Below are 13,407 nucleotides of genomic sequence, written 5' to 3' on the forward strand. Positions count from 1 at the left end.
TTAAGACGATTTTTACTAAAGAGACACCAAAAAAACTGTATTATTTTGAGCAAATGCACCAAAGTTCTGGTTTGCACTTTAGTGGGCATAGCAGTGTATAAAAACTCAAATGGCATAAAAGTACAAAGATCTATTTAATACAATTTCAGGTCATTATTCATTATCACCTGGAGTTCTCAAAGACTGGGTGTATCAGGTTAAAAACAGTACAATAAATTTTAGAAAACTCAAAAACCAACAAATTTCAATAAGAATGTTTTTATGACCCTTTACATGCAAACACTTTCAACTATATATAACATATTACTCTTTCCCGTGTCCAGATGCGATGCTTTATTTTCTCTAAAACTAAAGAGCGGGAAAACATGTTATCTCACTGCTTTTTCTCTACTTGTTGGCACAGGCAAGGATTAATTGAACAAAGAAGTTGTCAGCAATGCCTATGCTTGATGTGGTTTTAATTTGTATCCGGATAAATCTGGGCACAGAATTCCATTCTATTTGCCCAACTGAATGACCGCTTGCATTGGAGAAGTTTAAGCAAAATTTCAGTACATTTCTGAAGTATGAGAACAGCTGTTTTGTTTTTATGTTTGTTTCCCAAAGGTTTTAATTTCTTTTTCTTTGTTTTTAGTAGCAGTGGATGCTTGAAATCCAAGGAGAGGTTTATTTTTTAAGGGAATACTCTGTGCATTTTGCAAGCTCTAATTTAAATCACTGAAGGGCTGATACTCTAAAAGTTCATCTTTACAACAAAAGTATCTCTAAATCCAAACAGACTTAACATTATGAGGCTAAATCAGAAGAGATCCTATTATTCCTAAAAGTAGTTCACTCTCAAAGTTCAACCAGGGAAGAATGCACTGATACTGAAATGCAGGACCACCCGGCTCTGAAAAGGACTGCCCAGCCCTCCCCCACTCAGCCCTGTTCATCTCAGTGAACTGCATCACCACTCCACGCCTAAGCTGTTCAGACCCTAAGCCTATGAGCCATCCTTAAAGATTCACCTCCAGCATCCACCCATCAACAAGTCCAGCTGGCTCTATCTCCAAATACCCTGAATCAGACCACTTCTCACCACCCCCACCTCAGAAACTTTGGTCCAAACCACCATTATGGCTCCCTTGGACAATTCTAACAGCCTCCAAACAGATTTCCAGTTTCCACTATTGCCCTCCATAACCGCAGAGAGCAATCTAAGCAGTCTTTTATTAATTATCAATCAGGTGAGGTAACTTCACATTAGGTTGGTGTTACACTCACATAAAATGGTGGAAAGTTCTGACAAAATGTGGTCCACTGGAGAAGGGAATGGCAAACCACTTCAGTATTGTTGCCTTGAGAACCCCATGAACATTATGAAAAAGTAAAAAGATACGACAATGAAGATGAACTCTCCAGGTCGGTAGGTACAAATTTGGCCTCGGAGTACAGAATGAAGCAAGGCAAAGGCTAATAGAGTTTTGCCAAGAGAACGCACTGGTCATAGCCCAATATGCTACTAGATATCAGCTGACTAATAACTCCAGAAAGAATGAAGAGACGGAGCCAAAGCAAAAACAACACCCAGTTGTGGATGTGACTGGTGATGGAAGTAAAGTCCAATGCTGTTAAGAGCAATACTGCATTGGAACCTCGAATGTTAGGTCCATGAATCAAGGCAAATTGGAAGTGGTCAAACAGGAGATGGCAAGAGTGAATGTCGACATTTTAGGAATCAAAGAGCTAAAATGGACTGGAATGGGTGAATTTAACTCAATGACCATTATATCTACTACTGTGGGCAAGAATCCCTTAGAAGAAATGCAGTAGCCATCATAGTCAACCAGAAAGTCCGAAATGCAGTACCTGGATGCAATCTCAAAAACGGCAGAATGATCTCTGTTCATTTCCAAGACAAACCATTCAATATCACAGTAATCCAAGACTATGCCCCTACCAGTAAGGCTGAAGAAGCTGAACAGTTCTATGAAGACCTACAAGACCTTCTAGAACTCACACCCAAAGATGTCCTTTTCATTATAGGGGACTGGAATGCAAAAGTATGAAGTCAAGAAATACCTGGAGTAACCAGCAAATTTGGCCTTGGAGTACAGAATGAAGCAAGGCAAAGGCTAATATTTTGCAAAGAGATCATAGCAAACCCCATCTTCCAACAACACAAGAGAAGACTCTACACATGGACATTGCCAGATGGTCAATATCAAAATCAGACTGATTATATTATTTGCAGCCAAAGATGGAGAAGCTCTATACAGTCAGCAAAAACAAGACTGGGAGCTGACTGTGGCTCAGATCATGAACTTCTTATTGCCAAATTTGGACTTAAATTGAAGAAAGTAGGGAAGACCACTAGACCATTCAGGTATGACCTAAATCAAACCCCTTTTGATTATACAGTGAAAGTGAGAAATAGATTCAAGGGATTAGACCTGATACACTAGATCTGACACACAGATGGACAGAGGTTCATGACATTGTACAGGAGGCAGTGATCAAGATTATCCCCAAGAAAAAGAAATGCAAAAAGGCAAAATGGTTGTCTGACGAGGTCTTACAAATAGCTGTGAAAATAAAAGACGCGAAAGGCAAAGGACAAAAGCAAAGATATACTCGTTTGAATGCAGAGTTCCAAAGAATAGCAAGGAGAGATAAGAAAGCCTTCCTCAGTGATCAGTGCGAAGAAATAGAGGAAAACAACAGAATGGGAAAGACTAGAGATCTCTTCAAGAAAATAAGAGATACCAAGGGAACTTTTCATGCAAATATGGGCACAATAAAGGGCAGAAATGGTATGGACCTAACAGAAGCAGAAGATATTAACAAGAGGTGTCAAGAATACACAGAAGAACTATGCAAAAAAGATCTTCATGACCCAGATAACCACGATTGTGTGAACACTCACCTAGAGCCAGACGTGCTGGAATGCGAAGTCAAGTGAGCCTCAGGAAGCATCACTACAAAGAGAGCTAGTGCAGGTGATGGAATTCCAGTTGAGCTATTTCAAATCCTAAAAAGATGATGCTGTGAAAGTGCTGCACTCGATATGCCACCAAATTTGGAAAACTCAGCAGTGGCCACAGGACTGGAAAAGGTCAGGTTTCATTCCAGTCCCAAAGAAAGGCAATGCCAAAGAATGCTCAAACTACCGCACAATTGCACTCACCTCACATGCTAGCAAAGTAATGCTAAAAATTCTCCAAGCCAGGCTTCAACAATACATGAACCATGAACTTTCAGATGTTCAAGCTGGTTTTAGAAAAGGCAGAGGAACCAGAGATCAAATTGCCAACATCTGTCGGATCACCAAAAAAGCAAGAGAGTTCCAGAAAAAACATCTACTTCTGCTTTATTGACTCTGCCAAAGCCTTTGATTGTGTGGATCACAATTAACTGTGGAAAATTCTGAAAGAGATGGGAATACCAGACCACCTTATCTGCCTCCTGAGAAATCTGTATGCAGGTCAAGAAGCAACAGTTAGAACTGGACATGGAACAACAGACTGGTTCCAAATTGGGAAAGGGGTGCTTCAAGGCTGTATATTGTCACCTGGCTTATTTAAGTTATATGCAGAGTAGATCATGAGAAATGCTAGACTGGATGAAGCACAAACTGGAATCAAGACTGGCGGGAGAAATATCAATAACATCAGATACACAGATGATACCACCCTTGTGGCAGAAAGCGAAGAAGAACTAAAGAGCCTCTTGATGAAAGTAAAAGAGGAAACTGAAAAAGTTGGCTTAAAACTCAACATTCAGAAAACTTAAATCGTGGCATCTGGTCCCATCATTTCATGGCAAATAGATGGGGAAAGAGTGACAGACTTTATTTTTGGGGGCTCCAAAATCACTGCAGATGGTGACTACAACCATGAAATTAAAAGACACTTACTTCTTGGAAGAAAAGGTATGACCAACCTAGACAGCTTATTAAAAAGAAGAGACATTTACTTTGCCAACAAAGGTCCATCTAGTCAAAGCTATGGTTTTTCCAGTGTTCATGTACGGATGTGAGAGCTGGACTGTAATGAAAGCTTAGCACTGAAGAATTGATGCTTTTTGAACTGTGGTGTTGGAGAAGACTCTTGAGAGTCCCTTGGACAGCAAGGAGATCCAACCAGTCCATCCTAAAAGACATCAGTCCTGAATATTCAATGGAAGGACTGATGCTGAAACTCCAATACTTTGGCCACCTGATGTGAAGAACTGACTCATGTGAAAAGACCCTGATGCTAGGAAAGATTGAGGGTGGGAGGAGAAGGGGATGACAGAGGATGAGATGGCTGGATGGCATCACCGACTCAATGGACATGAGTTTGAGTAAACTCCACAAGCTGGTGATGGACAGGGAGGCCTGGCATGCTGCAGTCCATGAGGCTACAGAGAGTCAGACACAACTGTGCGGCTGAACTGAACTGAACTGAACCTCCTTACTGTCGCCTGTAAGCCTTTCTCCATCTGCCCCTCATCAACACCACTGCCTGGCTGCCCTCCTTACACAGCACTGTCTAGATCCTATCCTACATCCCAGCCCTTAAGGCCTGCCTTCTCTTCATTCCAGCACCTCAGGACACTTGGACTTGGTACCTTTGACCTGGACTTCTATCCTCAGATTTTCACACAGCTGGCTCCTTTTTGTTCTTTCTTGGCTAAAGAGGTGTTTCCTGACAACCCTATATAAAAAGGGCCTCGTGCCCACTACCACTATTTTATTCCTGTTATAATACAAAGGCAAAGTGAAAGTGAAGTTGCTCAGTCGTGTCCGACTCTTTGCGGCTCCATGGACTGTACCCTACCAGGCTCCTCTGTCCATGGAATTCTCCAGGCAAGAATACCGGAGTGGGTTGCCATTCCCTTCTCCAGGGGATCTTCCCGACCCAGGGATCAAAGCCTGGTCTCCCGCACTGCAGACATACGCTTTACCATCTGAGCTACCAGGGAAGCCAAACATGAACTCCTTTGAGCAGGACAGACAAAGGAGTCTCTAAAATTCTGCTGTTTTTAAATTTACTGTTTGCTTTAACAAAGCTGGAAGTGTCTGATTCATACCTACGTACTTCCAGAACACAGACTGTGCTCAAACATCTATTAAGCAAATTAATTACACTTCTAAAATTCATCTTACCAAAAAAGAAAAAGTAAATAAATTCCATACTCACAAACCCCAATTCAAACATTTTTAAAATCTGCAGACCAGCTTACATACAAATCTATACTTGATTACGAATTAAAATATAGAAACTCTATACTGACTGTACGATTGCTTAAGAAACTGAAGAAATGGAGGAAAAATTTGACATGTTTCACTGAAATACACTGAAATCAACAATGGAATTGGTAACTTGTAACCTATTCTCCCCAGCTTTGCTTCCTAATGTCAATCTGCTGGCTGCGTCTCCTCTTCTATAAACTCAGCAACTGAGATTCTCCAGAGCACTGAAAGGCTGCAATGCAGTAGCAGTCTCCTCATCCTCCACTGGCCCCAATTTTCATGCTCCGCAGGCTCCTCTGCTACTTCCTCAAAGCTCTACAGCTCCAGAATTTTCAACAGCTCAATCAAGCAGCAAATAGACTGCTGGAAACAGTTTTTTCTGGGAATTGATTATTTGCTATCTCAAATGCAATAGGATTTCTATATCTCTTTGTTCATTGAGAAATAAAATATTTCATACAGAGGATGGATTTATTCTGTAAGAATCAGATCAGATCAGATCAGTTGCTCAGTCGTGTCCGACTCTTTGCAACCCCATGAATCGCAGCACGCCAGGCCTCCCTGTCCATCACCAACTCCCGGAGTTCACTCACTCACATCCATCGAGTCAGTGATGCCATCCAGCCATCTCATCCTCTGTCGTCCCCTTCTCCTCTTGCCCCCAATCCCTCCCAGCATCAGTCTTTTCCAATGAATCAACTCTTCACATGAGGTGGCCAAAGTACTGGAGTTTCAGCTTTAGCATCATTCCTTCCAAAAAATCCCAGGGCTGATCTCCTTCAGAATGGACTGGTTGGATCTCCTTGCAGTCCAAGGGACTCTCAAGAGTCTTCTCCAACACCACAGTTCAAAAGCATCAATTCTTTGGCGCTCAGCCTTCTTCACAGTCCAACTCTCACATCCATACACGACCACAGGAAAAACCACAGCCTTGACTAGACAAACCTTTGTTGGCAAAGTAATGTCTCTGCTTTTGAATATGCTATCTAGGTTGGTCATACTTTCCTTCCAAGGAGTAAGCGTCTTTTAATTTCATGGCTGCAGTCACCATCTGTAGTGATTTTGGAGCCCAGAAAAATAGTCTGACACTGTTTCCACTGTTTCCCCATCTATTTCCCATGAAGCGGTGGGACCGGATGCCATGATCTTCATTTTCTGAATGTTGAGCTTCAAGCCAACTTTTTCACTCTCCACTTTCACTTTCATCAAGAGGCTTTTTAGTTCCTCTTCACTTTCTGCCATAAGGGTGGTGTCATCTGCATATCTGAGGTTATTGATATTTCTCCCTGCAATCTTGATTCCAGCTTGTGTTTCTTCCAGTCCAGCGTTTCTCATGATGTACTCTGCATATAAGTTAAATAAACAGGGTGACAATATACAGCCTTGACGAACTCCTTTTCCTATTTGGAACCAGTCTGTTGTTCCATGTCCAGTTCTAACTGTTGCTTCCTGACCTGCATACAAATTTCTCAAGAGGCAGATCAGGTGGTCTGGTATTCCCATCTCCTTCAAGAATAAACATTTTTAATATTGATCTGACAAGTCTAGACAAATCCACAGCTACACATTATAAAGTTAGAGATACAGAAAATAAAGGAAGAAGAAAATGGCAATAATTTCGAAGTACTGAATAATTCTTGTACAAAGAAAAAGTATCTTTTCTGAAATACACACTTCCAAAGTTACAAAATATGAATGCTTTTAAACAATCAGTTCTAATTTCACAGAATCACAAAGATACCACAGAGTCCTGAATAGTTTTTAATTAGTTTTATGCAAAATGCAATTAAATAAATAAGATAAATAAAAGATTATTATAGGGATCAGTTGTAAACACTGTATTTTTAAAATTTGCTATATAACATGGTACTGAGAGACAGATCAGGTCATGTTGAAAATATCAGTACATGGGCCACTGAAAAACACATAAAAAATCAACTATGGACCATATTTCTTTTTAAATCAACTAGTGATTTAAAAAAACAAATCAACCCTGATACTTTTATAATTCAGAGAAAAGCACATATGCAATAAATAAAATAATCTCAAAGTATGTTTTACCTTGATGTGAAAATCATGATTATCAGAGAAAACAATGGGAAAAACAAAGAGAAAAAAGTGATTCAATGACAAACAAGGAGAAAAGAGACAAGCTCCCAGACAAAACTCTCAATCCTCCTCTTTCCTCTACCACATGTACAAACAGACAGGCAGGAATGAAAATAAAAGTAAATTATTTTCATGAGACAAGACCCTAGTCTTTTTATCATCAGGATAATGCACCTAAAAACATGTGTGCTATGTTACATACATTTGCAGCAACGGACATAAAAAGGAAACCATTTTTGGATGAGGTCATAGAGTCAATGGACAGTCAGGGACTCCCTGGTCCTGTTCTATATACTTTATATAATTGTACATTTCTTCCAACAGACTCAGAGGGCTTTAGTTCATTTATGTCCGATTCATATAATGTTTAATTAATTATAATACATACACACAAACATCTGGTCCCATGACTTCATGGGAAATAGATGGGGAAACAGTGGAAACAGTGACAGACTTTATTTTTGGGGGCTCCAAAATCACTGCAGATGGTGATTGCAGCCTTGAAATTAAAAGATGCTTACTCCTTGGAAGCAAAGTTATGACCAACCTAGATAGCATATTCAAAAGCAGAGACATTACTTTGCCAACAAAGGTCCGTCTAGTCAAGGCTATGGTTTTTCCAGTGGTCATGTATGGATGTGAGAGTTGGACTGTGAAGAAAGCTGAGTGCTGAAGAATTGATGCTTTTGAACTGTGCTGTTGGAGAAGACTCTTGAGAGTCCCTTGGAGTGCAAGGAGGTCCAACCAGTCCATCCTAAAGGAGATCAGTCCTGGGTGTTCATTGGGAGGACTGATGCTGAAGCTGAAACTCCAGTACTTTGGCCACCTCATGCGAAGAGCTAAATCACTGGAAAAGACCCTATGCTGGGAGGGATTGGGGACAGGAGGAGAAGGGGACGATAGAGGATGAGATGGCTGGATGGCATCACTGACTCGATGGACATGAATTTGGGTAAACTCCAGGAGTTGGTGATGGACAGGGAGGCCTGGCGTGCTGTGATTCATGGGATTGCAAAGAGTCGGACACGGCTGAGCGACTGAACTGAACTGATATATATACACACAAAATAGGGATGACAAAAAATATATAAATAATGTAACATTTAAAAACCACTGAGCGGCTCTGACAGGGGAGCTTAAATAAATGCATAAACTAAACAGCAAAAGCATCGCAATGACCTCTCACACACTAGGTAAGATGGATACCTTAAAAAGGGAATTACCATCAGACAAAAGCCAACACAGGAGCTGTGGGTTTGATCCCTGGGTCAGAAAGATCCCCTGGTGGAGGAAAAGGAGAATCCCATGGACAGAGGAAGCTGATGGGCTAAAAGTCCATGGGGCTGCAAAGAGTGGGACACGACTGAAGCAACACACACACACTGTGGCCTCAGCTCTACAAGTGTTGTATCTAAATACGGATATGCAAGAGACTACCAGAGCAACAAATTACGTGCTATCTAACAGAGTTTCTACTGTTACATAATGAAATGTAATCAAATGAAGAAATATATGAAGTTCTATACGACCCATTACAATTGTCAAAAGCAATCTTACCGGAGCGCAGAGTAGACACCCAAAGACAGAAATGAATAATCAGGATCGTAGTACAAATATACAGATGATACACAGTATGGAAGAATGTCAATCACCCCCACAGCAATGATCTTCCCATCAAGCCAGTACTGCTGGTGAAAGGAGCCATAACCACAATCTGGTCCATTAGGGGAATTCTCTATCTGTGAAAAAGTAGACATAGAAACAGCTTGTCACTTTTATCCTTATATTAAAAAATATTAATAACTAACTTTTTCTATTTGTATTTTACTCAGCGAGTAACTCCTAAAATTTCTTCTTTTTTGCAACTATCTTCTGACTCTCAGAAGAGTATATCCTGCAAAACTTTTTAGTTGTAGAAACACTGATATAACACAACAATAGAGAAAAATTAACCTAACATTTTTTTCAACTTATTTTTTCTGTTCCACGCAAAAGCTGGGAAAGAAATGATGAATGAGAGAAAGATGGAGAACATAAAAGTGAGGGCTAAGTGCGAACAGGTGACCTATCCTCAGCTGCCAGCCAGGCCTGGTCTATGACCACTCTTGCGTTCATAAGGCATATGAGCTCATCATTTTTTCTAGGTACAAGTTCCTGCATAAGCATAAAGAGCTATGACATTTCTCCCTATTAGCCAAAGGATAGTGCAAGTTATCCCCTTACCATTATTTTAATGCACCCATAATCCCACAGAAGAAAATGCCACAAATTTTTCTAGAGATTGCAAAATATAACCATTTTCTGTAAATAGTTTATGATATCTCTCATTTTAAAATTCAACATGAATTTAAATATAACTGTTATTAAATGAAAACCATACAGTGAAAATTATGGAGCACCATAAGAAAATGCTTTGTCAGAAACTGAATGAATGTTAGAGATTAACAATTTAAATGAACAAATATATTAATAACAAAACTTGTGTAACATATTCACACACTCAAAGTCACTGAGAATGTATATGGAAAAAGGCTAGAAGGGAATGAAGGAGAATGAAAAAAGCAGGTTTGTTAACAATAAAACCAGAAAAAGACATTACAAGACAGGAAAACTATGTAACAGTATCTCATAAACACAGAAGGAAAAATCCTCACAAAATATTAGCAAATCAAACCCAACAATGTATATAAAGAATTACACACTATGACAGAGTGGGATTAACCCCAGGTATGCAACGTTGGTTCAAATATTAGAGAATTTAAAAAAGAAAAGCAATTAATGTAATCCAACCATCAAAATAGGCTAAAAGAAAAGTACGATCATGTTGATTGGTAGAGAAAACACATTTGACAAAATCCAACACCCATTCATGACTAAAAGTTCTCAGCAAACTATGAATAGAGAAACTTCATCAACTTTGTAAAGTACTCATACAAAAAAATCTACAGCTAACATCATACTCAACTGTAAGAAACTGGATCATCTCCCCCTAAAATGGGGAACAAGACAGTGATATCCTCCTTCATTACATCTATTCAACATCATACTGGAAATCTTAGTGTAATAATATGAGAAAAAGAAATAAAAGATATTCATATGCACTGAAAAGAAAAAAAAAAAAACTGGTTCACAAATGACATGACATACCATGCAGAGAATTTCAAAGAATCAACAACAAAAGCTGAAACTAATGAGCAATCACAGGCAGATTACAGGACACAAGGTTGACATGCAAGGCAACTGCCCCTATTCACAAGCAATGGCTGGAATTTGAAATTAAAAACACACCATTTAAAAAACCATCAAAAAAAATTTACACACATAAGTATAAATCTAACAATATATTCAGAATCCATATGCAAAATACTACAAAACTATGACAAAAGGAATCAAAAAAGACATAAACAAATGGAAAATATTATATGTTCATTTTGACTGAGATGTCCATTCTTCCCAAGTTAAGTCTTCAGACTGAATGCAATCTCAATCAAAATCCCAGCAATTTTGTGAATACTGGCAAATTAATTCTAATGCTTATATGGAAAGGAAAAAGAGTAAGAATACCAACACAATACTGAAGAACAACAAAAGTCGGAAGACTGACACCACTTGACACCAAGACTTACTATAAAGCCACAATAATCAAGCTTGTGTGATACTGGTGAGAACAAATGAAACAACAGAACAGAATACAAAACCCACATAAATACAGTCAACTGCCCCTTGACAAAGAAGTAAAAGATAATTCAAGAGAGAAAGATCGGTCTGTACAACAAAAGGTACTGTACCAACTGGACGTCCAGATGCAAAAAAAAGCAGTATCTAGTCAAATACCTCGCACCTTTCAAAAAAAATTAACTCACAATGGATCACAGACTATGTAAAATGTGAATCTTCTAGATGATAATGCAGGTAAAAATCTAGGAGACCCTGGGTATGGCGATGAGTTTTTAGATAAAACACCAAAAAGCACAATCCATGAAGGAAATAATTGTCAAGCTGGACATCACTAAAATTAAAAATCTCAAGTCTGTGAAATACATTGTTACGAGAATAAAAAGGCAAGCCACCGACTAGAGAAAACATTGCAATATATATCAAAAAGAACTGGTATTCAAAAAAAAAAAGCACTCTTAAAATTCACAATGAGAAAACAACTCAATTAAAAACCAGGTAAAATATCTAGTGAGACACTTCACCAAAGACGATGTACAGACGCCAAACAGGAATACAAAAGATGTTCAAATAATAAAAAGACGCTCAATATCATTTGTTGTTAGGAAACTGAAATTTTTACAAAAACAGAGTATTACACAGCTATTAGAATAGCTGAAATCCAACAACCTGAATATCAAATGCTGGTGAGAATGCAGAGCAACAGGAATTCTCATTCACTAAAGGTGGGAATGCAAAATGGTACAGACACTTTGATACCGACACTGGACATCCAGATGCAAAAAAAGCAATATCTAGTCACAGGCCTTAGATCTTTCAAAAAAAATTAACTCACAATGGATCACAGACTATGCAAAATGCAAAACTTCTAGATGATAACATGTTTGGTGGCCAAACACAAAATGGAGAAACATTAAATATTTATTGCTATGTGAATGAGATCAGTGTGAAAATGCGACAGATTATACAATTCCAATTACATTCTATAAAAGGCAAAACTGTTGAGAAAGTAAAAGATCAGTGGTTGCCAAGAAATTGGGGGTGTGGGGAAGGATGAACAGATGTAGCACGGGGGACTTACAGGATGAAACTGTTCTATGTAATAGTGTAGTAGAGCAAACATGACATTATGCACTTGTCAACACTCACAGAATTTCACAACATGAAGAGTGAGCTTTAATACAAGCAAATTAAATGGCTGATTCACTTTGCTATACAGCAGAAACTGTCCTTAAGTCCATACTGATATAAATGATTGAATAAACTAATACATGAGGAGGAAGACACCAATCTCCCACGCAGAATTGTAAAGAGCTTATGCAGATACTCTGCCTAAACTGAGGGAAGCATGAGTGAGTGAGTGAGTGAGTGAGTGAGTGAAGTCGCTCAGTTGTGTCCGACTCTTTGTGACCCCGTGGACTGTAGCCCCCCAGGCTCCTCCATCCATGGGATTCTCCAGGCAAGAATACTGGAGTGGGTTGTCATTTCCCTCTCCAGGGGATCTTCCCGACCCAGGGATTGAACCCAGGTCTCCCGCATTGCAGGCTGAAGGGTTTAGAGGCCATCAAATGGACATGACCTATAAAGGCAATTTTGATGGTTTTACATAGAAATGACCTCTAATGGAAGAGAACACAAATGGCAACTATTTGAGATACATTTCTATGTAAAATATAGTTTGCACACAATTCAGCATTTTAAATGAGCACTCTGCAACGGAGACCGAGTATCAATCATCTCTTGAGGTTTTATAATTCACTACTATTTCAGTGGGGGCTGCACACAGTGACTTCTTTCCCAAAAGCACAGTTTGGGAAAGGGGTGGGAGAGTAACGGAGCAAATAAGAGAACATCTACCATGGTGCTAGCAACATCAGTGATTTCTACAACTTCCGATGCTGTAGTTAAAATGGTGCTTAGACAGTAAACACATCTTTAACCTTTTAAGAGCTTCTACCAACTATAATAATAAATGTCAAACCCTGGTTTTAGCATTCACTGTCACACATGGCATCACTCTTTTAAAAAATCATTACTATTTCTCTAGAAACAGATACAGCTTGAAGAGCAGAAGGGATAAGCAAACAGAAGTATTATACAAAAGGAAAGCAGAAAGGATATTAACCTACTGTATCTGCAACACCTGAATTAATGTCAATCCTCTAAATTGTTAATAGACGTGAGGCCTAATCACCTTAGAAAATAGAATGTTCCAACTATGTAATAAAAAATAAACTCTACATATCATAGAATTTTATGAAAACCATCTTTTAAATATAAGCCCCGAGGCTCACAGGAATGAACTCTCTGTCTTTAGAAGTACTCGTGCAGGAGAGCAACCAGTGCAGTGACACAGAGACAGAAACAAACTGTCAGTTCATGATGGGGAAGCTGGGGAGCCTGTC

General features: G+C 39.1%; 1 protein-coding gene across 12 annotated transcripts in view; it reads right to left on the minus strand.

Moving 5' to 3' along the window:
- The window catches only part of ATE1 (arginyltransferase 1), a 161,047-nt gene that overhangs the window by 78,378 nt on the left and 69,262 nt on the right, over positions 1-13,407 (minus strand). For all 12 annotated transcript variants that reach the window (XM_061403687.1, XM_061403686.1, XM_061403693.1 and 9 more), the window contains one exon: positions 8,885-9,066. In XM_061403687.1, the coding sequence (XP_061259671.1) occupies positions 8,885-9,066 (182 nt within the window). The remainder of the gene's footprint in view (positions 1-8,884; positions 9,067-13,407) is intronic.

Source organism: Bos javanicus, chromosome 26 (genome assembly GCF_032452875.1).
Source record: "Bos javanicus breed banteng chromosome 26, ARS-OSU_banteng_1.0, whole genome shotgun sequence".
NCBI classification, from domain to species: domain Eukaryota; kingdom Metazoa; phylum Chordata; class Mammalia; order Artiodactyla; family Bovidae; genus Bos; species Bos javanicus.